Consider the following 26,597-nt stretch of genomic DNA (forward strand, 5'->3'; position numbering starts at 1 on the left):
AGGTTTGTTGGTGATTTTTTTTGCTGTTGTTCTCAATCAGAACAAAACATTGAAATTTACAGCAAAATGAGGTTTCCAAAAATTTTGTTTTGGAAACATCTAAACAGACCTTATCGCAATGTTTCAATCAGGTCGACATTGGTGAGGCCTCATCTGGAATATTGTGTCCAGTTTTGGGCCCCACACTACAAGAAGGATGTGGAAAAATTGGAAAGAGTCCAGCGGAGGGCAACAAAAATGATTAGGGGTCTGGAGCATATGACTTATGAGGAGAGGCTGAGAGAACTGGGATTGTTTAGTCTCCAGAAGAGAAGAATGAGGGGGGATTTGATAGCAGCCTTCAACTACCTGAAGGGGGGTTCCAAAGAGGATGGAGCTCGGCTGTTCTCAGTGGTGGCAGATGACAGAACAAGGAGCAATGGTCTCAAGTTGCGGTGGGGGAAGTCCAGGTTGGATATCAGGAAAAACTATTTCACTAGGAGGGTGGTGAAACACTGGAATGCGTTACCTAGGGAGGTGGTGGAGTCTCCTTCCTTGGAGGTTTTTAAGGCCCGGCTTGACAAAGCCCTGGCTGGGATGATTTAGCTGGGAATTGGTCCTGCTTTGAGCAGGGGGTTGGACTAGATGACCTCTTGAGGTCCCTTCCAACTCTGATATTCTATGATTCTATTCTATGATTCTAGGTCAAAATCTTTCCACTGTTATGTTGTAATGTAATATACAATGTAATCAAATGGATGACGCTGAAATAAACTGATGCGATCGTTTTCCATCAAAAATTGAGAAAAACCGACAGTGTCACAGGCAACGTGTCAATTTCATGGAATCGGTGTTTTCTGAGACCTGGTTTTCATCTAAAAACTTCAGTCGACCTAACTACATCTCTCAGTGCTGTGAAAAATGTTGCGCCCTGTGCGACATCGTTAGGTTGACTTACCCCCTAGCTGTAGATGCAGCTAGGTTGATGGAAGAATGCCTCCATCAACCCAGCTACTGCCTCTTGGAGAGGTGGACTACCTACAGCAACAGAAAAACCCCTTTGGTTGCTGTCGGAAGTGCCTACGTTTGGTGCTACAGCGTCACACCTGCTGCACTGTAGCAGTTGTAGCGTAGATGTTCCTAGAGGGAAAGCTGTTCTGTTGGGAAATTTTCTCCCCGGCTCTCTGTATTATGTGTGTTCTAGTAATGCTTAGGCCTGGTCTACACTGGGGGGGGGGGGGGGGGGTGATCGACCTAAGATACGCAACTTCAGCTACGAAAATAGCATAGCTGAAGTTGACGTATCTTAGTTCAACTAAGAACTTCCCGTCCTCATGGCGCGGGATCGACGGCCGCCGCTCCCCCGTCAACTCCGCTTCCGCCTCTCGCCGCGGTGGAGTTCCGGAGTCAACAGCAGAGATCGATCCCCAATAGATCTATCCCTACCCGCCGATCCGGGGGGTAGTGAAGACGTACCCTTAGAGGCCCCAACCAGTATCAGGACTCCATTGTGCTGGGCGTTTTATCTATACACTTAGCAAGAGGCAGTTCTTTCCTCCAGAGGCCTGCAATCTAAATACACAAAGCAGCCAAAGAATAATTATTCCTTATGATAGCTGGGGAGTGGAGGCCCAGAGAGTTTAAGTGACTTGGCCGAGGTCACGCAGGGAGTCTGTTCGTAAATCCAGATCACCTGAGCCCCAGTTCAAGGCCAGCCTTTCTCTCTGACTCTGCAAACATCCACAGTTACTTAATGATAAGCTTTCCTCAAGACACACATGAAATATTTAACAGCAAGAAACACTCACAGATTTTGGTTTAAGATGGAGCCATCCACCCAGGTCCATTTCTCCTCTGGGGATGTAACATTAAGCCCAATCCAAACGGGATATTTCCCTTGTGTGATGTTCTGTATGAACTCCTGTGGAGAAAAGCAGGAGCGTGAATTTAGCTTGGGGCAAAAGCAGTCGTTCTAAAGGACACCAGGGAACTTCATCCACAATCTCCAAAGAGGCCTTCAGTTGGACCCAAAACAAACAAGGGGATTTTTTCCCCCTATAGACCTGGCATATAACACTTGTTAGGACGCTAACTGCTAGGCCTCAAAATTTAATTTTAAACAAGGAATCGTCATTGAGCGGGTGTGTTTCCAATGGCGTCCCACAGGGACTGGTTCTTGGCCTTAAGCTATTGAACATTTTTACCAAGGACCTGGAAGAAAAAATAAAATCATCACTGATAAAGTTTACAGCGGACACAACAATTGGGGTGCAGTAAATAATGAAGAGGACAGGTCAAGGATACCTGGATTTCTTGGTAAAATGGGCGCAAGCCAACAATATGTGTTTTTAATATGGCTAAATGTATATAGCTAAGAACAAAGACCGCAGGATGGGGCCTCTACCCTGGGACGCCGTGACGCTGAAAAAGATTTAGGGGTCACAGTGGATAATCAGCTGAACATGAGTTCCTAGTGGGACGCTGTGGCCAAAAGAGCTAATGTGATCCTGGGATGCTTAAACAGGAGAATATTGAATGGAGCAGAGAGGTTCTTTTACCTCTCAGTTTGGCCCTGGTGTGACCCCTGCTGGAATCCTGTGTCCAGTTCTAGTGCCCACAGTTCAGGAAGGATCTTGCTAAATTGCAGAGGGGTCAGAGAAGGGCCGTGAGAATGGATTAAAGGATTTGAAAACCTGTGATAGACCCAAGGAGCTCAATCTATGTAGCTTAACGAAGAGAAGGTTAAGGGATGACTCGATCAGTCTGTAAGTACCTACATGAGAAAGAGATATTAAATAATGGGCTCTTCAGTCTAGCAGACAAAGGTAGAACGCGATCCGAGGGCTGGAAGTGGAAGCTAGACAAACTCACACTGGAAATAAGGTGTACATTTTTAAGAGCGAGGGTAATTAACCATTGGAACAATTTACCAAGGGTCGTTGTAGATTCTCAGTCACTGACCATTTTTCAACCCAGATTTAAAACGAGGTATTTTTCACATGCCTAAGCAACATAGCTAGGCTGACCTAAGTTTTAGGTGTAGTTTGCACCCTTTATTTTTCACATTACCATCTCATCCTGGTCCTGGATCACCAGGATGTGAGACCTCTTCCTTGGACAGTCATCACGGCTCCCATTCCAGTCCTTATTCCCTTTAGAGAACCAGTAGCACTTTCCTCTGTGCGACAGCCAGTCCATGGGGCAGAGTCTGCACTCGGAGCCTCCACCTGGGGGAAAGGGCCACGGCATTAATGGGGCTGAAGACACTTCATGGTTCAACACTTTCCATGCAGCGGGTTCAGGCACTTGACTGTGAGTCAGGTGATCTGGCTTCAATGCCGAGCTCTGCCGCACACTCTACTGTGTGACCTGGGAAAAGTCAAGGTGACCTGTTGTGCCTTGGTTTCCCCACCTGTCATATAAGGATAGTACTACTTTGTTCATCTGTCTTGTAAGTTCTTTGGGGCAGGAACTGTCTCGCTGTGTCTGTGCAGCGCCCGGCACAACGAGGCCCTGATCTCAGCTGGGGCAGGGACTGTCTCTTGCTGTGTGTCTGTGTAGCACCCGGCACAATGGGGTCCTGATCTCGGCTGGGGCAGGGACTGTCTCTTGCTGTATGTCTGTGCCCGGCACAACGGGGCCCTGATCTCGGCTGGGGCAGGGACTGTCTCGCCGTGTGTCTGTGCAGCGCCCGGCACAATGGGGCCCTGATCTCAGCTGGGGCAGGGACTGTCTCTCGCTGGGTGTCTGGCATGATGGATAGACACCTGATGTTCCTTCATGCCATGTCCCAGCACAGCCTCTGCCTTCTTCCTCACTCTGTTCTAGCCCATCCCTTCCCTCTCACTCTCTTGTGCTTTTCCCCCCGTGGTACTATATATACCGAGAGCTACCCTGACTGGCCACTAGGTGTCACTGCTGCTCCCCACAGCCCCATCTGAAAATGTTTGTGGTTAACAGCAGTCCTGGTACCCAGTGCAGAGAAGCTCTGGAGGACGGGTGGGTGCAGAGAAGCTCTGGAGGACGGGTGGGTGCAGAGAAGCTCTGGAGGACAGGTGGGTGCAGAGAAGCTCTGGAGGACGGGTGGGTGCAGAGAAGCTCTGGAGGACGGGTGGGTGGTGGGTGGCACATGTGGGCGGAGTAGCAGGAAGGGACTTTTCTAGCAGGAGCTCTGATAGATGCACTAGAGCAGGCTAAGGAGCTAGACAGGCGGACAGCTCAGGCAGGGAAGGAGCTGCGGTTACCTGCGCTGCTGTGTGTTTGCAGCTCGCACAGATTCTGTCTCAGATGAGCGAGGACGTCCGCTGGGCTGCTGCTGCTGCGGCCTTCTGCGCTGTTTAAACTGCTCCGCCCGGAATCACGGTCCGCAGGGGTGTTTGGGGCTGTTCCCGTCTGTCCTTCATGAGGGCCGCCCTGGAAAACTTCCCCACACAGCAGCCGTGTGAACAGAGGTTAGAGAACTGTCTGGCATGTGTGTAATAAAGTACTGAGTAATGTGGATCCCAGCCAGTCATTTAGGAAAAAGAAACTGAACTGTTAAAAACCCAGAGGCAAGTTCTTTCTGTTCCTATTTAAATACAAAAGTGAAACAGGCATGTATCAATTTGTACACCCCCCTTTCCTATTACATGTAGTAATCTCTCAGCGCTTTCACATTTCTCTTGCCTGCTTTTGTCTATTTCTAGCTGGCCCTGTAGTTGTTTTATTTTGAATGATTTTCCCTGGGCTCAATTTGCCTCTGCCTCATTCGTTTCTTTCTTTGGCATCAGCATCTTTGCTTATGTTATCAGTAGAACGGGTCTGAAAAACCTGACAGAACAGTTTTCTGTGGGAAAATGCGGTTTTATCAAAATGGAAACATTTTGCAGGAATTTGTCTGTTTCAATGACATTTTTGATGAGGAAAAAATCTCAAGGAGTTGTTTTGATATTCTCATTTTGTTTCAGAATGTTTCACTAAGGTAAAAAAATTATTGTGACTTTATCATTTCATTTATTCATTTCATTCCAACTTTTATATTGTAGTAAATATTAAGTTTCATATATTACATTTTATATTTAATATCCAGTGTATTGTTTCTGTTATTATTATTATTATTATAATGTTTCAACATAATCAAACCAACTTGATAGTTCCCAGCCAAAAAAAATAGGAATTTTTATCCAGTGGGAAATTTCAAAATTTTGGCTTTTCATTCCAATTTAGAATGAATACAAATTTCAAATTGTCAGAATTTCCCACAGAACCAAAATTACAATTTCCAGCCAACTCTAATTATCAGCGATAGCAGCCCAGTTCTAGGAATATGGTCTATTAGGTCAGTTTGTTCATCCATAGCTATTGGAGTCTGTAGCGTTCAGCATAAGAACATTGTAAAGACTTAAGGCAGTTTTTTCCAAAAATGGGGGACATGGACAGACCACTGAGTTGGTCTCCAGAGCTTCTTCTAAGTCAATCTCTAGCTATTATCGTTGTGGGAGCAACTCTAAAAACGTTGACCAAAGTGTAACTGATCCAGCAACTTCTGCCTGAGTCTGCAGAGAGCCTGAAACAATAGCCCTGGTATGTGAACTACCCCATCCGTTTTAACAGATGCTGACTTACAGTCTATGAGTCTCAGGCCAGAAGGGACCATCATGATTGTCTAGTCTGGCCTCCTACACATTGCAGACCACAGAATTTGTATACTAATTATGATACTTTAAATGTCAACATTGTTAGCTGTTTCACTGTGCAACATCGCATGTGAGAAAGGAGAAGGAAGATGGTATTTCGAAGAGACTCCAGCCGATAGGACCAGAAGCAGGGACTGCTGCAGTGAGGGGAGGAGAATAACTGGGGAATAGAGTGTAGGAATGGGGACTAAGAGGCTAGGTGGCAGTTACAGTGGATCATAAATGGAATATGAGTCAACAATGTGATGCAGTTGCAAGAAAGGCTACTATCATCCTGGGGTGTATTAACAGGAGTGTCGTATGTACAATACAGGAGGTGATTGTCCCGCTCTACTCAGCACTGGTGAGGCCTCACCTGGAAGACTGTGTCCAATTCTGGGTGCCACACTTTAGGACACATGTGGATGATGTGGACAAATTGGAGAGAGCCCAGAGGAGAGCAACAAAAATGATCAATGATTTAGAAAATCTGACCTGAGAGGTAAGGCTAAAAAACCTGGGCCTGCTTAACCCTGAGAAAAGAAGACTGAGCAGGGACCTGACAACAGTCTTCAAATATGTTCAGGACTGTTATAAAGAGGAGAGTGGTCAATTGTCCTCCATGACCACTGAAGGCAGATTCGGGTTCAATATTAGGAAGAACGTTCTAACTGTGAGAGAAGTTAAACTCTGGACCAGGCTTCCAAGAGAGGTTGTGGAGTCCTCATCACTGGAGGTGTTTAAGGACAGGTTGGACAAACGCCTGTCAGGGATGGTCTGGGTGTATTTGGTCCTGCCTCATTGCAGAGGGCTGGACTTGATGACGCTTATTCCCCAGTTTGTAGCTGTGCATTTGATTTTGTTCGTCCTAAGTAAAGCAATGTGCACTTGTCTTTATTGAATTTCATCATGTCGATTTCAGACCAATTCTCCAATTTCTGAAGGTCGTTTTGAATTCTGATCCTGAACTCCAAAGTGCTGGCAACCCCTCTCAGTGTGGTGTCATCTGCAAAATTTATAAGCCCACTCTCCACTCCACTGTCCAGAGTCACTAATTACTTCTGAAAAGTGCGGTCTAGGGTCTCACAGGGGAGGAAAACCACTCTTAAAAATGTAGGAAAATGGGATTGTAAATAGAGCTGGTTGAAAATTTTATTTTTTATTAAAAATTTCAAAAATATAAAAACTATCTGTTTTCACCCTAGACATATTTTGTTTTATAAAATTTGTCCTGGTGTTTGGAAACCACAGAGCCTCTTGTGTGAGACACAATGGGACAGTATCAGGAATTGACAGGCACATTCATTGTATCAAGGAGTCGGATTAAAAACATCTTGTACCAACATATTACAACCTGCGCCAATCAAAATCTACACAGTGGCAAACTGAAAACTGAAATAATTTTGACAAATGGAAAAAAGCCCAACAATTTTTTCACAAACAGAACAAAGCACTGAACATTTTTCAGTGAAATTGTTTGTACAACTGACAAGTTGTCGGAACCAAATAATTGTTTCCAGATAAACAAGATTTTTTTTTTAATGAAAAAATTGTTCACAAACTTTTGACCAGCTTTAATTGTAAATGGTCTGACGGTCAAGAGAACCCAGTAGCAGTGATACTTTTAGCTTGTTTTTCTGTTTTTAAATAGACTAGTTTTAATGGTGATGGTCTCTTTAAGGACCCTAATCAGGAAACCACTGAAGCACATCCTTAATTTTAAAAGCGAACATATGTGTTTACCTGAACTGGGGCCTGTCCATTTCCTGCTCAGGGGCCTTTTCTTCCTGACGTTACTACTGATGTGGTATATGAATGTAGGACAGCAGTTCTCAAACTGTAACCCATGATGAACCAGAGAGCACTTGGTGGTAGTAAAAGCTGGCCACATAGGGCTAAATCTCTTTGCTTTTACCTGCTAAATTACTTTATACAATAGCAACAATTACATTATTTTCCTAATGTTACTCTTTCCACGCAAGCAATAGCTGTCATTGGCACAGGGATTATAAATGTAAGAGATTATGTTGTGTGCACCAGGGAATCTGTAATCCCCGCTTCCCGCAGCTTCCATTGGCTGGGAACGGCGAACCGTGGCCACAGGGAGCTGCGGGCGGCCGTGCCTGCGGACGGTCAATGTAAACAAACTGTCTCGCGGCAAACGAGCAGATTACCCTGATGGGCTACGCGGCCCGTGGGCTGCAGGTTGCCCACCACTGGTCCATGCTGTGGTGCACAGCTACATGTGTCAGGGAACGGTTCTGGCAGGGAGGAAGCGGTCGGGTGGGGCTCGGTAGCAGGGAATTGCCAGAGACTTTCCCCACTGCTGGAGTCTCCCTCTGCAACGGGAAAGACTCCACAGCAGGGAGCTGCCGGAGCCTTTCACCGCTGACTTCCCATTGCCAGAGTCTTTCCCCACTTCTGAATCTTCCCCTGTGGTGGGGAAAGACTCTGGCAGTGGGACACTACACTGTAAAACAGAAGTGTAGCTGGGAGAGACACTGCTTGTGCCAGTAGAGAGCTGTGTAGGGTGCATAGCTGAGTGCGTACCCACAGGGTTCAGTGTATCATAACTCTGTTCCCCTAAGCAGGGCCTCACCATCTACACTGCCATTTATACCCAAGTTGGGGGGGCATGTGGTGTATGTGCTCTGCACACTGCCAAAAAGAGTGTGCAGTGTAGATGGACCTTCAGAGGTGGACTGCACCATGGGAAAATTTGAGACTCCCCGGTCGATGAATAGGAAATAGCTAAGCTGAATTCCTAAGGCATAAGAAACGTCACCACCTGCGTATTTACAAAACAGACAGAATCCAGACACTTACCCAGGATAGTCAGAATGATCACGGCTAATGTCAGAATGATGCAAACAGCCCCCAAAATCCCTAGCATGAGTTTACAGCGCTGGGAACTCAAAGGAGAATCTGTAAAACATGCAAAGTTTGGTGAGACGCCTTCAACCTTATCTTTGCCTTTTAAAATCTGGTCTCACGTGATGTCATTAGGCATTGTTAGATAATATCCATAATGCGATACAAACTGAACTTTCTCATCCAATCCTACCTGCAGTAATTTACAGCACAGTTGCACAGCCAGTCTTGACTTGATTTTTTTTTAAGCCTCAATGAAATCTACTAAAGTCAAGTGAAGAAAATGCTGCAGCAATTTTTCAAGTTATGGGTGAAGATTTTCAAAAGTGGCAAGTGATTCTGGGTGCTCAAATTTAGAGACCTTAAAGGGGCCTGATTTTCAGAAAGCACTGAGCACCCGCCCGCTGAACCCTCTGCAGCTTATCAAGATCCTTCTTGAATTATAGATACCAGAACAGTATTCTAGCAGCAGTCACATCAATGCCACATACAGAGGTAAAAAAAACCCTCTCTACTCTTACTCAATATTCTCCTGTTTATGGCTCCAAGAATCACCTTCGTGTTCGGTTGCAGCCCCACACTGTGAGCTCACGTTCAGCTGTCGGGAATTTGCCAACAAACATGTTTTTGTTGGAAAATGCCGATTCATCAAAACTTCTCATGGAAGTGTATCAGTTCCAGCAAAGTTTGTTCAGGTTCAGGGGTGGTTATGGCATCCCCTGGGACGTAGGGGAGCCAGGCTCATGTCCCTGCTATATCCAGGGATCTTATTTTTGTTCTGCTGCAGAATTAAAACAATTGTCGAGACAGCTATATTTTTCAAAAAATGGAATTCCTGTTGTCCAGCCAGCCCTAAAAATAAGATTTTCAAAAGTGACAAGTGATTCTGGGTGCTCAAATTTAGAGACCTTTGAAAATCAGAGCCTATGGGAATTGAATGTCCAAATCCCATTTATTTTGATTAGATTTGGGTGTCCAAATCTCTTAGGCAGCATTGAAAATCTCAACCTTCAAGTGCAAATATCCATTTCTGAACAGGAACAGGGAAGGTCTGGTCACGGGGTCAAAGAAAAGCCTGTCTGACACACATCAGAATAATGGCGCTCTGCACTTGTGCTCTTCACTCATTCTCGCCCTACGACATGCTCATGAACCAAACTTTCTAACGGCCGTACCTTGGATCCTCCCAGGTGACGGGCGGGTGGTGGTTTTCTCCTGGCGTCGGAGGTTTAATACCATGTAACCTTCTTCATCCTCCATCTTCCAGGCTTGCCCAGAAAACGATGAGAAGAAAAGAAAGCAATGACCCTCCACAGACTCGCCCTGTCCAACTGAGGGCTCAAGGCTGCAGAGGAAGCGCTAGCCCTATCTCGAGCTGTCAAACCACAAGATCTGCTCAGATGCAAGAGGCCGGCCAACCTGCTAGCGAGCTGCACAGCTTGGCACTTTGAAAAGGCAAGAGGATTAGAGCCTGGGTCAGAACATAACGCTCAGTGGGGGAGCATGTAAAGGGAGCAATCACAGGGCAAAACTGGACCCAATGCTCTGAAATAAGTCACAGGCAAGATCGAGAACAGCCAAGGCACTGGGGGGTTATTCTTCAGTCCGTCCCCACGCCCTGCTGTGCCCATCAGTGTTGAGAAACACATCTCTAAACATGCAATAAACAATGTCACGGGCCCAGTCCCCTGGTGGTGTTAATTGGTATAGCTCTTCTGAAGTCAACGAAGCTTCACTGATTCACCCCAGCTGGGGAATCTGGCCCCATTGAGTCCAATGGAGCTATGGCCCATTGACACCAGCTGGGGGATCTGCCCCCCAAAAATGTTGGTTTGAAAACACAGTGATGAACGTGACGGTGTTAGACCCAGATCTTGCAAACACGGAAGCATTTGCTTAGCACAGGTGAGTTGTTTGCCGTGACTGCTTGGGCTGTGAGCTCTTTGGGGCTGTCTTCTACTCATGTTTCTTTGGACAGCACCCAGCACAATGGAGCCAGATTATGACTGGGCCATAATGCAAGGAGTCAGTAGGGCTAGTTATGTGCATAAAGTTAGCCACGTGCATAAACGTTTGCAGGACTGGGGCCTCTTAAGGAACTCTTTGCTACAATTGCACAGTAAATTTGAAAAGATCGGTATGATTCACAGACACTATGTATCTTGCCAAAGTTCATTATGGGTTTTGGATGGGGATGACTTTCCTAAATGACTGATCTATCTTTCATGTGGTGTATTAGTAACCTAACCACTGGCTACATGCATTGGGTGAGTTTTTCAAAGTTGCCTAGAATGTGTTTAAAACCCCTGATGGGTTTGAATATTGCAACCATAATGTTCAGATAATGCTTCCATGCAGGGCTGTATCTGGGGCGAACAGAGCGGCCACCCAGGGCACAAAGCTGCAAGGATGGAAAATTGAGGTGGAAAAATGATGGGGGGAAAATGGTAGGGGTGCAAATATGCTTCCTCACCCAGGGTGCTAAAATGCAAAGTTACAGCTCTGCTTCCGCGTTGGTCAGGACGGAGGGGCACTGGCAGAGCTGTGTGCATAAGGGAGGCCCAGGGCTGCGGTAGCAGGAGACTGGAGGTTACAATTGAGGGGCTCTGACAGAGCTGGGCATGGAGGGAATCCCAGGGCTGGAGCAGTAGGGGGTTGTGGGCTGGGAATAGGGGCATTGGCAGAGCTGTGGGGGGAGCTGATGGGTGGGATAACAGGGGGGTTGTGGATCGAGACTGAGGGGCACCAGCAGAGCTGGGGACGGGTGGGGGTGAGCCCAGGGCTGAGATGGCATGGGGGAGAGCTGTGGGTCAGGAGTACCTAATGGATTTAGATACTTTTGAAAACCTCACTAGGCCCCTCTCTGCATCTTTAAGTATCTAAACCCCTTTGGAAATCTGCCCCCTCCATCCCGTTGACTTGCAGGCTCCTGGGTCACTTTGGAAAAGGGGACCGTGGCTCTGAAGTGGCTCGGGCAGTGTCTTTGCCCCTGTTAGAACCACAGCATGCCGAGAGTTCGAGTCTCTGCAGGGAGGAAACAGGGGTGGGCGCAGGATGTGGTCACTCTGTTGCTGAGGCTCCTGTGACAGAGTTTCTAGTAGGTTCTGCAGGGACGGCCAATAAATACCAGGCCTAGAACTGCAGGACATGAGGATGTTCTAAAAACTGCGGGACGTGAGGATGTTCTAAGAAGAATCTCTTGTTTCAATACTTCGTATGGCAAGTGACACCGTGTCAGTCCTCTGGACGGAGCGCGGTGCATCCCTTGTGAGCCATCCTCCTACTTCCTCTGCTTCAGGACTCCCTGAAACCTTCCCCCAAGTCAGGGTCTCTGTGTGTCCCCCACTCCCTCCTCCCCCATACTCTGTGCACCCCCCTGCCTTCTGCCAAGGGGTCTCCTCCGCGTCACAAAGGGACTCTGTGTTCTCCCTCATTCCCTCCCCATGCCAGCGCTGCCCCCCGCATTTTCCCTCTATACTCCAGCATCCCCAATTCTCCTCCCCATGCCAGGGGCTCTGCATGCCACCCAACCCCCCAGGCCAGAAGCTGTGTACGCCCTTCATTCCCCCTTCTTCCCTCTGCCAGGCGTTCTGTGTACACTCTTTCCCCCCACTATTGTTATTTCTTGGCCAACAGTCACCAATAGTCCTGCAGGTCATTGCCTTGCATGAGGCTAGAAGTGGAGAATTTGGTGCCAAACTGCCCAGAAAACTCATTGATTATTATTTTTTTTGTCTTAAACTTCATTCAAAACCAGCTAAGCAATCATACTATTGCCGTCTACCCCAGCCCTTGAAATCAAGGAAATGAATAGTTAAGGACCCTGCCAATCCTAACTTGCCCACATAACAGAGACGTTGATGTTACAAAGAACAGAGAAATGCATATTGCATCACGACACCCTTCACTCTGACCCCTGGATTTGCATTTTTCCCCATGGATTTTGGTGATCTCTATTTCGGTATCTTGTGTTTACAGGTCTGTCGCATCTTAGGCGCATTTAACATGCGCGATTTCAGCTTTACGCGGTTGGCAAAAACAAAACCAAAAAAAAAAAGAGAGAGAAAAATAACAATTAAAATACTGTTTCTGTAGTGCGGGCGATTCCGCCCGCCATTACACTCAATGTAATTTTGACTATACGCAATTTTCGCTTTAGGCGCTGACTGCGGAACGTAACCCCAGCGTAAGATGAGACAGACCTGTATTCCAATTTAAAGGAAAATATAAAAACTTGGCTAGACGGGCTCTAGGGTCCCTGCCCCAGAGAGCTGACAATCTCAGAGACAATAGATAGATACAGGTCGACGGGGGAGCACAAGGAACCAGTGACACAAGAGTGGTCAGCACGCTCGACCGTGGTCGCAGCACAACAGCAGACTGACTGTTGTCAAGTTTGCTGTGGGCATCGCGGCACAAGAGAGTTTGGAAGAGAGACTTGAAGGTGGATACTGAGTTCGTTTTGCAGATTTTTACAGGGAGCTCTTCTAGGGCTTCGTTTGTTAAAAGGTGCTGAAGCAGTTGATGATGGTGCCCTCTGCCAAGCATGAGCTCGCACACGCCGGACGTGCGAGGTCACGCCTTGCACGCCACGGGCAGAGGACGTGCCAGGGCTAAGCGCTGAGCTTCTCCCAAAGGTGGGAGAAAGCCTCGAGGGGGTTGTGTGAAAATGCAACAAGTGGGCAACAGAGGATCACAGGCGGAAGTTTTGCAACATCCCAAATGGGACACCGGGGTTGAGAAACACGAGGGTCTCTGTGAGGCTCCCAGTGCCCAAAGCTAAGGGGCAGGAGGAAAGCAAGTCGTCCCCTCAAAGCCAGCCAGCCAAAGAGCTCCTGGGATGTTTCCTTCTCGGCTGGGCAGCCAATGGGAACTGTTGGCTGCAAACACCCAGCGCTGCACAGACAGTAAAGAAGGGAAAGGCTGCAGCAGTCATGGGAGAGCAGGTGCTTTGCCCCCACCTGCACTGCGGGTGCTGGCCCTGGGATGCAGGTGAGAACTGATTTAGTGTGGGTGTGTGGATGGTAATGTGGCTATCTGGGCATGGAGATTAGGGGTGTGTGTGGAGGGTAGTGTAGCTATTTGGGGGTGGAGATTAGGTAGATAGGGATTTGTGTGTGTGTGTGTTAGTTTATGGCTATTTGGGGTTGGAGATCAGGTATGTGGAGGGTAGCGTGGCTATTTGGGAATGGAGATCGGGGGTGTGTGTGGGAGAAGCTCGGGACTGGATTGTTATAAGAACCCCTCCTGCCATCCACCCCCCACTGTATTCTTTTGCTCACGTGTAGTTCTCATGTTCCTCCCTCCCCCATTTCACTCCCCTCCTCCCCTGTGTCCCTTTGATAGTCTAGGTGCGGGAGCCTCATTTCCCTCCCCTCCAAGGGATGCAGCAAACTGGCAGGGACCTGGAAGGATTAAACTTTTCCCAGGATGAAGCCCGGGGGGAAGGACCGTGAGGAGCCATCCTGCCTTGTTCTCTAGACCAGAGGTTCTCAAACTGGGGGGTGCAGAATGTATGGAGAGGGAGGGCGAGGGGGGGGACGTATCGCGCACATGTTATCCCCAGCAGGGAAAAACTAGCAAAGCTGATTCCTCCAGACACGTCAGCTCCTCCGGTGGCGCGGTGCGTGTGACTCTGATGGCGCTGTGCATTGGGATGGATTTCTGTTCCGTTTGCAGAGCGTTAGACACGGCCCCGGCCGTCTGGATGCAGCCGCGGCCCGTTTAACTCTAGGTCTGGACCCCAGTCGCAGCTTCGCCTTTGCTCTTGTTACAACAGCTCGTTGGCTCTGTTCGAATCAACGCCTTGCTGGGCTGAATAGCTAGGGAGAGTTGTGTGTTTGTGTCGGTATAGGTACGTGTGTGACGTCACGGAGGGGACACAAACTACGCCAGACACACGGAATGGGGGTGCGATCACAGACATTTGAGAACCGCTCCTCTCGATGGGGTCTTGGGGGGAGGGGTTCCCCTCTAACTCCACCCAGTCCTCGCTGCTGTGTCTGATGCTGGCTACAAGCTGAGGAATGGGATTATCAGGATGAACTGACCTACTGAGGCAGAGCTGGGTCACAGTGTGTGCGTGAAGTCACCACCCTCCTTTGAGGGGGATCGCGGAGTTGGCAGAGCAGGGGACAGCGGGTCGGGATTACAGGGCACTGGCAGAGGGGGCCGGGCTATGGGTTTGGGATTGAAGGGCATTGACAAAGTTGGGGGGAGGAGGAGGAGGGCAAACCCAGGGCTGGGGTAACAGGACGGCTCTGGGTCAGTATTGAGGGGCATTGACAGAGGGAGATCCCCGGGCTGGCATAACGGGACTGTGGGGCACCAGCAGAGCTGTGGGGTGGTGGTAGGGAAAGCCCAGGGCTGGGATAGCGGTGGGGGGAGGGGGACTATGGGTCGGGGTTGAAGGGCACTGACAGGGAAAGTCCAGGGCTGGGACAGTAGGGAGATTGAGGGGCTATTGGCATAGCTGGGATGGGGGATTGACAGAGATTAGTAACAATGTCCTGACTAATCAGGGTCTTTCCTCTCTTTATCACTGTTCTTTTTAGAAAATTCCCAGCCCATGTGGCTTGGCTGCCTGATGGAGTGTGACTCTGACTTAGATAAGAATCCCATTTTCTCGGTGAAACTGACCCAACCCCCGCAGTTCAGTCCCATTGATTCTTTAGAGGATGTTTCTTCTTTCTCTTGAGGCTCGGCTCAGAGACAGGCTCTGTTGGTCCCAGCAGAAGATAACCTGGTGAGTGAGCTCCCTTCGGCATCATCCCTGGGGTTTGGGGGTTGTAGCAGGAGCAGCTGCTGTAGTTAAACTTACAAACCAGTTGCCATCAGAACCTCCTGCTTCCAGATGCCCGGAGCTGTGTAGCTTTCCCAGAGCAGGGATGTGGCAATGCCTGAGCGGGACGCTTCGTACCAGAGACTGGTTGAGTTTCATCCTGAGCTTGTTGCTGGGATCGTGTCTAATTGAGGGAGAGGGAGTCTCTGGTCTGTAGGAGATGGATCGGTCATTCTGGTCTCTCTCCGTGAGTAGGTGAGAGACATGATCCGAAATTAACGGCTGGTCTCATGGCTAAGAGAGAAGAGAGTCTGTGTGAGTGGCACTGCTGGCTGAGAGGGTAGAACATAGAGCCTGTCTCTTGCGTGGGTTGTGACATCTCCAGGTGTGTGTTGAAAGGGGGGATTTGAACCCGCTTTATCCCCAGTGTTGTTGTTGGGTTGGAGGAGGTACATGAAACAGTCACACTTTTAGCTAATTATTCTATCTATAAACGGTTAATAAATTATGAGTAAATGCTAGAAGCAGGTTACAGAGATGTGTATTAGCACTACAGAGATGACTAGATGCACAGCAGTAAATGACTAGTATTGTTTCACTTTTCCCTTGTACTCCCCCATCCCTCTGCCTGCACCCGCCCATTGTCTTGTCTCATACTTACATTAGAAACATGGACCACCCTTGTTCTGCGTTTGTCCAGCACTGGCACAAGGGGATCTTGGTCCATGGCTGCGACTCCTACCTGCTGCTGCAATTTAAATAATAATAAAGATGCCACGGGGCTTATCTACGTGAGAAAGTTGAACTGAAATCAGATTAAAAATTACTTCAGTTTAACTATACTGAAACATTCTTTTAACTGCTCTTTTTAGAGTTTGAGTGGCTCGTTTCAGTTTGTCTCAGATCAGATCGGAATAGCTTTAAGCTACCCGTAATGAACTGTCCTTAAACTCCAAACAAGTGTCCATGTGGGGTGGGGGTAAAAGGGGGAGGGGCGTTAACCAAACCAGTTTAGAAACTGACTTAAGTTAGACCTGGTCTACACTACGGGTTTAGGTTGACTTTAGCAGCGTTAAACCGAATTAAGCCTGGACACGTCCACACAACGAGGCCCTTTCTTTCGACTTAAAGGGCCCTTTAAACCGGTTTCTTTACACCACCTCCGACGAGGGGATTAGCGATAAAACCGGCCTTTGCGGGTCGGAATTGGGGTAGTGTGGACGGAATTCGATGTTATTGGCCTCCGGGAGCTATCCCACAGTGCTTCATTGTGACCGCTCTGGACAGCGCTCTCAACTCAGATGCACTGACCAGGTAGACAGGAAAAGACCCGCGAAGGTTTGAATTTCATTTCCTGTTTGCCCAGCGTGGAGAGCACAGGTGACCACGCAGAGCTCATCAGCACAGGTAACCGTCATGGAGTCCTCCCAGGATCGCAAAAGAGCTCCAGCATGGACCGAACGGGAGGTACGAGATCTGCTCGCCATATGGGGAGATGAAGCAGTGATAGCTGAACTCCGTAGCAGTAAAAGAAATGGAAAAGTATTAGAAAAGATCTCCAAGGCCATGAAGGACCGAGGCCATAACAGGGACACACAGCAGTGCCGCGTGAAAATTAAGGAGCTACGGCAAGCCTACCACAAAGCCAGAGAAGCAAACGGAAGGTCCGGGGCAGAGCCGCAAACTTGCCGCTACTACGCGGAGCTGCATGCGATCCTAGGGGGTGCAGCCACCACTACCCCAACCGTGTGCTATGACTCTCTCACTGGAGAAACACACAGGGAAGACGGTTCGGGGAACGAGGAAGATGACGATGGAGGTACTGTAGGTAGCTCACAGCAGCAAGGAAGCGGAGAAACCGTTTTCCCCAACAGCCAGGATATGTTTGTGACCCTGGACCTGGAACCAGTAACCCCCGAACTCACCCAAGACCCTCAGGGCACACAGGAGACCTCTGGTGAGTGTAACTTTGTAAATATTTGTAAACATTACAAAAAAAAAGCAAGCAAGTCTGTTAACGTGTATGGGGATGGAGCGGAAATCCTCCAGGGACATCTCCAGAAAGCTCTCCTGGTTGAAATGGGGTGATTTTATTAAGGGGGACATTCAGAGGCGCCCGTTCCTGCTATTCTGACCAGAAATGTTCCCCGCTGTTAACCACGCGGTGGGGGGGAGGGGTGAAGTGATCATCCCAGAGAATCGTGTGTGTGTGTGTGGGGGGGGGGGGGCTTTACTTGTGTTTGTGCCGCATGTTAACTGGGAAACCGCAGCCCCCTCCTTTTACATTGAAACCCCATTTTAAATGGACAACCCAATTCATCCTTGATATGGGAAATGCGCTGCTGTTTGCAACCTTTCCCGCATGCTAAGAAGGTTAAAATAGCCAAAACACTGTGGCCTACGATGGCTGCCTGCAAGCCGAAATATGCGACCTTGTAATGAAAGAGTGTACCCATTGTTCCCTAAAATGTGTCTTTTTTAACCACCTCTCCCTTCTCCTCCACCAGCTGCAAATGTTTCTCCTTCGCAGAGGCTCGTGAACATTAGAAAGAGAAAACGTAAGACGAGGGACGAGATGTTCACGGAGCTGCAGATGTCCTCCCACGCTGATAGAGCACAGCAGAATGCGTGGAGGCAGTCAATGTCGGAGATGAGAAAAGCCCAACATGAACGAGAGGAGAGGTGGCGGGCTGAAGACGATAGGTGGCGTCAGCTTGCAGACAGACGGCAAGAGGCAATGCTCCGTCTGCTGGAGCATCAAAATGATATGCTCGAGCGTATGGTTGAGTTGCAGGAAAGGCAGCAGGAGCAGAGACCGCCGCTACAGCCCCTGTGTAACCAACAGCCCTCCTCCCCAAGTTCCATAGCCTCCTCACCCAGACGCCCAAGAACACGGTGGGGGGGCCTCCGTCCACCCAGTCACTCCACCCCAGATGATCGCCCAAGCATCAGAAGGCTGGGCTTCAATAAGAGTTAAAGTTTTAAAATGCAGTATGTCCTTTTCCATCCCTCCTCCCCCACCCATCCCAGCTACCTTGGCAATTATCCCCCTACCTCTGTAAGGAACTAATAAAGAATGCATGAATGTGAAAAAACAATGACTTTATTGCCTCTGCAAGCGGGAGGGGAGGGGAGGGTGGGGTGGTTGGTTTACAGGGAAGTAGATGGAACCGGGTCGGGGGGGGGGGTTGGAGGGTTCATCAAGGAGAAACAAACAGAAGTTTCACACAGTAGCCTGGCCAGTCACAAAACTCGTTTTCAAAGCTTCTCTGATGCGCACCGCGCCCTGCTGTGCTCCTCTAACCGCCCTGGTGTCTGGCTGCGCGTAATCAGCGGCCAGGCGAGTTGCCTCAACCTCCCACCCCGCCATAAAGGTCTCCCCCTTACTCTCACAGATATTGTGGAGCGCACAGCAAGCAGCAATAACAATGGGGATATTCTTTTCGCTGAGGTCTGAGCGAGTCAGTAAACTGCGCCAGCGCGCTTTTAAACGTCCAAATGCACATTCCACCACCATTCGGCACTTGCTCAGCCTGTAGTTGAACAGGTCCTGACTCCTGTCCAGGCTGCCTGTGTACGGCTTCATGAGCCATGGCATTAAGGGGTAGGCTGGGTCCCCAAGGATCACGATAGGCATTTCAACATCCCCAATGGTCACTTTCTGGTCCGGGAAGAAAGTCCCTTCCTCCAGCTTTCGAAACAGAGCAGAGTTCCTGAAGACGCGAGCATCATGTACCTTTCCCGGCCATCCCACGTTGATGTTGGTGAAACGTCCCTTGTGATCCACCAGGGCTTGCAGCAGCATTGAAAAGTACCCCTTGCGGTTTACGTAGTCGGTGGCTTGGTGCTCCGGTGACAAGATAGGGATATGGGTTCCGTCTATGGCCCCGCCACAGTTTGGGAATCCCATTTCAGCAAAACCATCCACTATTGACTGCACGTTGCCCAGAGTCACTACCCTTGCTATCACCAGGTCTTTCATTGCCCTGGCAAATTGGATCACAGCAGCCCCCACAGTAGATTTGCCCACTCCAAATTGATTCCCGACTGACCGGTAGCTGTCTGGCGTTGCAAGCTTCCACAGGGCTATCGCCACTCGCTTCTCAACTGTGAGGGCTGCTCTCATCTTGGTATCCTGGCGTTTCAGGGCAGGGGAAAGCAAGTCACAAAGTTCCATGAAAGTGCCCTTACGCATGCGAAAGTTTCGCAGCCACTGGGAATCGTCCCATACCTGCAGCACGATGCGGTCCCACCAGTCTGTGCTTGTTTCCCGGGCCCAGAATCGGCGTTCCACGGTATCAACCTGCCCCAGTAACACCATGATTTCCACATTGCTGGGGCCTGTGCCTTGTGAGAGGTCTATGGCCATGTCAATTTCCTCATCACTCTCGTCGCCGCGCTGCAATCGCCTCCTCGCCTGGTCCGGGTTTCGCCTTGGCATGTTCTGGCTCTGCATATACTCCAGGACAATGCGCGTGGTGTTCATAGTGCTCATAATTGCCGCGGTGATCTGAGCGGGCTCCATGATCCCAGTGCTAGCTATGGCGCCTGGTCAGAAAAAAGGCGCGAAAGTAGTATCTGATGGACCAGGAGAAGGAGGGCGGGAGGGAGGGAGGGAGGGAGGGCCGAGTGACGACATGGCGTACAGGTACAGGAACAGGGAGAAACACAAACAACTGTCACACAGAATGGTGCCCCCAAAGATTAAACTGGAAACCCTGGGCTTAGCAGGCCGTTGATTTCACGGAGGAAGGGGAAGCAAATGAACACAGAACAAATCTATTTTTTACATCTTAAGGTGGCAGCCGACGCTGCAGCATGAGTGACAGCCATACCAATATGACGATGATGGTTACCAATCATAAAATACCATCATCTGCCAAAAGGCAAGGGGCTGCTGCTGTGTAGCAATGCAGCCCCACATCTGCCAGCCCCACGTCCGCCAGCACCCAGCATCGCCCTCGGCCTCTTCTGGGTGCTTAGCAGACAATACTGGGCAATTGGCAGAAAATAGTATATTATGACTGGTAACCGTCATCATCAAAACAGTAGCATGTCTGCCCAGGTGGCCATGATTGACAGCCATACCAGTATGACGACCATGGGTACCAGTCATAATATACCATCGCCTGGAAGGGGCTGGTGCAATGCAGCACTACGGCTGCCAGCCCCACGGCTATCACTCATGCTACACTGTCTACCGCCAAAAGGCAGTTAGCAGCTGCTGCTGTGTAGCAATGCAGTCCCACGTCTGCCGGCACCCAGAGGACATATGGTGACGGTGAGCTCAGCTGAGCTGAGCGGGCTCCATGCTTGCCGTGGTATGTTGTCTGCACAGGTAACCCAGGTAAATAGGCGCGAATCTATTGTCTGCCGTTGCTGTGACGAGGGGGGAGGGGCCTGACGACATGTACCCAGAACCGCCCGCGACACTGTTTTGCATCATCCGGGCATTGGGATCTCAACCCAGAATTCAAAGAAAAGGCGCGAACCGCTTCTCGGCTCGAGCTGTGGCGCAAACGTAGTATCTGACGGCCTAGGGGAAGGAGGGAGGGGGGCCGAGTGACGACATGGCGTACAGGCACAGGGAATTAAAATAAAGAACGGTGGCTGTGCATCAGGGAGAGACACAAACAACTGTCACAGACTGGTCCCCCCCAAAGATTAAACTGAAAACCATGGGTTTAGCAGGCCGTTGATTTGACAGAGGGAGGGGGAAGCAAATGAATACAGAGAAAATCTATTTTTTTACATCTTAAGACGACGGTGCAGCGTGACTGATAGCCCTCGGCATCTTTCTGGGTGCTTGGCAGCAAATACGGGGCGGTGTATGACGATGGTCTTCAGGCCTATTGCACAATCGGCTGCTCGGGGAAGACTCTGCTAACGTGCGATGACCCGACTTGTAATAGGCCGGCTAACAGTCATAATACACCATTTACTGCCAAAAGGCAAGCCCCACGGCTGCCAGCACCCAGATCGCCGATGAAGGCTACCAGTCTACTGCACCGTCTACCGCCAAAAGGCAGTTAGCAGCTGCTGCTGTGTAGCAATGCAGTCCCACGTCTGCCGGCACCAAGAGGACATATGGTGACGGTGAGCTCAGCTGAGCTGAGCGGGCTCCATGTTGTCTGCACAGGTAACCCAGGTAACCCAGATAAAAAGGCGCGAATCTATTGTCTGCCGTTGCTGTGACGGGGGAGGGAGGGGCCTGACGACATGTACCCAGAACCGCCCGCGACACTGTTTTGCATCATCCGGGCAATGGGATCTCAACCCAGAATTCCAAGGGGCGGCGGAGACTGCGGGAACTGTGGGATAGCTGTGGGATAGCTACCCATAGTGCAATGCTCCGGAAGTCGACGCTAGCCTCGTACTGTGGACGCGGTCTGCCGACTAGAGCACCTAGAGCATTTTATGTGTGGACATACACAATCGGCTGTATACAACCGATTTCAATAAAACCGGCTTCTATAAATTCGAACTAATTTCGTAGTGTAGACATACCCTGAGGTGCAACTTTGGGTTGGTCTCCACTGGCGAGTTAGGTCGCTGTAGCTATTTTGCTCAGAGGTCTGAAAAATTCACCCCCCGGAGATACATAGTTAAGCCAACCTCAGTTCAGGTGTAGACAGCCCTAAGTCAACAGGAAAATACTTCCGCTGACCTAGTTACCACCTCGCGGAGAGGTGGATTATCTACAGTTAGGGAAGAACCACTTGCGTTGCTATGGTGCCAATGCAGCAGCTGCGCCACTGTAGTGTTTCTAGTGTAGACGTACCCTGTCTCATGTAGACAAGGACTTAATTACATCTGTGCAACTCAGGATATAGACCAGCAGTCAGCCTCTGGAGCCGATTCTGGCTTGTGTTCCCACAGGGCAGGATCCCTGGAATTTGGATCTCTGCTGCTTTCATTGGTGGGTTTTCTGTAGGTTGTGACTCTGTCTCCAGGGTCCTGTTCTGCATGTGGTGGCTGCCAGGTTTCTTTTTTGATGTTGCCACGTTACACACATCTGGCAGGTCAATGTGCGTTGTGGGGGTTCTGATTTTTGTTCTAAATAGTTAGCGGTTGTCAGGTTAATTACTGCTAAGGGGCTTCCTCCTGGCTGCTCTGGGGATTAGCTCTTTCCAGGTCCGACATTCCCTTCTGCCGCTGCGTGTGCACCTTGCCCCCTCTCTCCCTCACTGTCTGAGATACCGGGTGCTCTCTCTCCCTGGCTCGGCCCTCCGGCCAGGTCGCTGTTCCCAGGACATCGAAGTCTTTGCCTGAGACAGTTTCTCTGGAGCAGGGGTGGGCAACACCCGGGTATGGAAATTGTATGGCGGGCCATAAATGCTCACGAAATTGGGGGTTGGGGTGCGGGAGGGGGTGAGGGCTTTGGCTGGGGGTGTGGGTTCTGGGGTGGGGCTGGGACCAAGGGGTTCGGCGGGTGGGAGGGGGATCAGGGCTGGGGCAAGGGGTTGTGGTTCGAGATGTGTGAGGGCTCCAGCTGGGGGTGCGGGCTCTGGGGTGAGGCCAGGAATGAGGGGTTGGGAGTGCAGGAGGGTGCCGCGGGCTGGGACCGAGGAGTTTGGAGGGCAGGAGGGGGATCAGGGCTGGGGCAGAGGGTTGGGGCGCAGGAGGGGGTCAGGGGTGCAGGCTCCGGGCAGCGCTTACCTCAAGCAGCTCCCGGAAGCAGTGGCATATCCTCCCTCCAGCTCTTATGCAGAGACGCGGCCAGGCAGCTCTGCGTGCTGCCCCATCCGCAGGTGCTGCCCCCACAGCTCTCATTGGCCATGGTTCCCAGCCAATGGGAGCTGTGGGGGCAGTGTGCGGAGCCCCCTGGCTGCTCCTACCCATAGGAGGCAGAGGGGGGACGTGCAGCTGCTTCCGGGAGCCACGCGGAGCCCCGGCATGCACGGAGCGGAGCGAGCCCCCACCCCACTCCCCTGCTGGAGCTTGAGGGCCAGATTAAAATGTCTGAAGGGCCAGATGCAGCTCCCGGGCCATAATTTGCCCACCTCTGCTCTGGAGCCTTCTAATTCATTGCCCAGACAGTGCCAGTTCCCCAGTGGCTGGGAGGGGAACCCGGGCCCACCCTCTACTCCGGTGTGGCCTATCCACTTACTTGCCCCCTTCCCAGCCTCATGAACCCCCTTCTAGGCTGGTGTGGGGAAGAGCACCCCATCACAAGGCCTTGATCCTGTGAGGAGCTTTGCCTGTCCAGAACTGGCTGGAGAATTGGGGTTTCTGAGTCTGACACCTTGCACCTCAGCTGGATGGAAACCAGACTTAGCTCTGTGTCCTCCCCGTTCCCCTCTGCAACACCCAGCCTGGGGCCAGGGATGGGGACCCCCACCTGCCTGGGTGTGTGTGAAGAACTCCAGGAGCTGTAGGAGAAGCAGAGGTTGGGATGGGTGGGGCAGGGCATATGTGAGAGGCAGCACTAATCTAGGGGCCGTGGGGGCAGGGCATATGCAGGGGAGGCAGCACTGATCTAGGGGGCAGGGCAGATCTTGGAGAGCAGGGCAGATGAGGGGGCAGCGCTGATCGAGGAGCTGAAGGGGCAGGGTGGATGTGGGGAGCAGCATTGATTTGGGGGCAGGGCAAATGTTGGGGGCGAGGGAGCTGCACTGATCTCGGGGCAGAACTGATGGGGGGCTGGGAGGAGCGGGTTGATTTGTAGGTTGGTGGGTAGGATTAATTGCTGGGCAGGGGCTGGGCGGATGTGAGCTGAGAGCGCCACCTGGCGGAAGGGTTACATAGAAACAAAGCAAGAATCTGAAATTAGAATTAAAGGAGCCTGGATTTTTTGGACGGGGCTTTTCTGTTGAAAGGAGCGAGGGCAGCGCGCGGGATTTATGATGTCAGTTGTTAGAGATCGGCACATGCACTCCCCTTTCCTCCCCCAGCCTAGTCACTACCGCGTGGATGGGTCCCAGTGACAAATTTAGGATCGAGCCGCCCACACCGCCTTAGGGAGACAGATTTTCCCTGCTTGTCACATCGGCAACAATTGTTCTCTTATTCCCAACCCACCTCGGAGCTGGGTCACATGATTAGTTGAGCGTGAATCCGGATACGCGTTACTATCTGCACACAGAGGCAATTTCAAAGGGATTCTAAAGCCGGTTTGGGTTAAATTCCTTTCACTCGAGCTGAGCTGCGAAAGAAACCGAGCGGGGGTTTTATTCATAGATTCATAGATTCATAGATTCTAGGACTGGAAGGGACCTCGAGAGGTCATAGTCCAGTCCCCTGCCCTCATGGCAGGACCAAATACTGTCTAGACCATCCCTGATAGACATTTATCTAACCTACTCTTAAATATCTCCAGAGACGGAGATTCCACAACCTCCCTAGGCAATTTGTTCCAGTGTTTAACCACCCTGACAGTTAGGAACTTTTTCCTAATGTCCAACCTAGACCTCCCTTGCTGCAGTTTAAACCCATTGTTTCTGGTTCTATCCTTAGAGGCTAAGGTGAACAAGTTCTCTCCCTCCTCCTTATGACACCCTTTTAGATACCTGAAAACTGCTATCATGTCCCCTCTCAGTCTTCTCTTTTCCAAACTAAACAAACCCAATTCTTTCAGCCTTCCTTCATAGGTCATGTTCTCAAGACCTTTAATCATTCTTGTTGCTCTTCTTTGGACCCTTTCCAATTTCTCCACATCTTTTTTAAAATGCGGCGCCCAGAACTGGACACAATACTCCAGCTGAGGCCTAACCAGAGCAGAGTAGAGCGGAAGAATGACTTCTTGTGTCTTGCTCACAACACACCTGTTAATACATCCCAGAATCATGTTTGCTTTTTTTGCAACAGCATCACACTGTTGACTCATATTTAGCTTGTGGTCCACTATAACCCCTAGATCCCTTTCTGACGTACTCCTTCCTAGACAGTCTTTTCCCATTCTGTATGTGTGAAATTGATTTTTCCTTCCTAAATGGAGCACTTTGCATTTGTCTTTGTTAAACTTCATCCTGTTTAACTCAGACCATTTCTCCAATTTGTCCAGATCATTTTGAATTATGACCCTGTCTTCCAAAGTAGTTGCAATCCCTCCCAGTTTGGTATCATCCGCAAACTTAATAAGCGTACTTTCTATGCCAATATCTAAGTCGTTGATGAAGATATTGAACAGAGCTGGTCCCAAAACAGACCCCTGCGGTACCCCACTCGTTACGCCTTTCCAGCAGGATTGGGAACCATTTATAACAACTCTCTGAGTACGGTTATCCAGCCAGTTATGCACCCACCTCATAGTAGCCCCATCTAAATTGTATTTGCCTAGTTTATCGATAAGAATATCATGCGAGACCGTATCAAATGCCTTTCTATAGTCTAGGTATACCACATCCACAGCTTCACCCTTATCCACAAGGCTCGTTATCCTATCAAAGAAAGCTATCAGATTGGTTTGACATGATTTGTTCTTCACAAATCCATGCTGGCTGTTCTCTATCACCTTACCACCTTCCAAGTGTTTGCAGATGATTTCCTTAATTACTTGCTCCATTATCTTCCCTGGCACAGAAGTTAAACTAACTGGTCTGTAGTTTCCTGGGTTGTTTTTATTTCCCTTTTTATAGATGGGCACTATATTTGCCCTTTTCCAGTCTTCTGGAATCTCTCCCGTCTCCCATGACTTTCCAAAGATAATAGCTAGAGGCTCATTATCTTTGGGGTTATTATCTTTGGGGTTAACCCGAAGCACGAAGGGGCGCACGGATGTTTAGCGTTTCTGGCAGGTAAATACCTTGCAGCCAGCTCTAGTGTCTCATTGTAACGGGACTTGCTGCCAACATCTCATCTGTGTGAACCCTCCTAGGCACGTCCCGAACCCAGAACAAAACCACAGTCCCGCCCCCAGGGCTTTCCGATCAGTGGCCGTGAGACTCGGGTCTGCCCTGGGGCATCGTCCCCCCGCGCCCCGCCTCGCCCCGTGTGAACGCGTTTCCCCAGCCGAGGGGCGCACACGGGGCTCTGACAGCCCGATCGCTGCAGCGGGAGCATCGCTCGGAAGCGCGGGGCCGCGAGCCGCGGTGCGGGCGTCTGTGTCCGGCCCCGCAAGTGGCGGGCCCCGGGTCTCTGGGAGCGGGGCGGGGCGGGGCGGGGACGGGACAGCGGCATTGGAGAAGCGCAGGGGGGTGACCGGGCGCGCCCAGGAGTGAACTGGGGCCTGGCAGAGCTGCAGGCAGGAGCGGCTACGGCTGGAGCGACAGTTCCGGGGATTTTAGCAAAACGCCCCCGCGGCCGCCCGGCACCGCGCCCGTATCCCGGGAGCTCACCCGCTAAGGGAGCTGGGGGAGCAGAGAGAATTCGTG

The 26,597-nt window shown here is 50.3% G+C and overlaps 2 protein-coding genes across 2 annotated transcripts; one reads left to right on the plus strand and one right to left on the minus strand.

Annotated features, from left to right (window-relative positions):
• Nucleotides 1–1,783: 1,783 nt before the first annotated feature.
• On the minus strand, nt 1,784–9,834 carry LOC135972127 (killer cell lectin-like receptor subfamily F member 1). The gene is made up of 5 exons (XM_065563876.1): nt 9,680–9,834; nt 8,460–8,558; nt 4,224–4,400; nt 3,049–3,206; nt 1,784–1,900 (listed from the first exon to the last, which is right to left on the minus strand). Exons 1-5 carry the CDS (start codon nt 9,762–9,764, stop codon nt 1,784–1,786), a joined length of 636 nt encoding a protein of 211 aa, XP_065419948.1. The 5' UTR covers nt 9,765–9,834.
• Nucleotides 9,835–16,333: 6,499 nt separating this feature from the next.
• LOC135974919 (uncharacterized) lies at nt 16,334–18,370 on the plus strand. The gene is made up of 2 exons (XM_065564205.1): nt 16,334–17,242; nt 17,793–18,370. The coding sequence occupies exons 1-2, from the start codon at nt 16,702–16,704 to the stop codon at nt 18,260–18,262; spliced, it is 1,011 nt and encodes a 336-aa protein (XP_065420277.1). The 5' UTR covers nt 16,334–16,701; the 3' UTR covers nt 18,263–18,370.
• The last annotated feature ends 8,227 nt before the right edge of the window (nt 18,371–26,597 follow it).

Source organism: Chrysemys picta, chromosome 12 (genome assembly GCF_011386835.1).
Source record: "Chrysemys picta bellii isolate R12L10 chromosome 12, ASM1138683v2, whole genome shotgun sequence".
In the NCBI taxonomy this organism is placed as follows: Eukaryota; Metazoa; Chordata; order Testudines; family Emydidae; genus Chrysemys; species Chrysemys picta.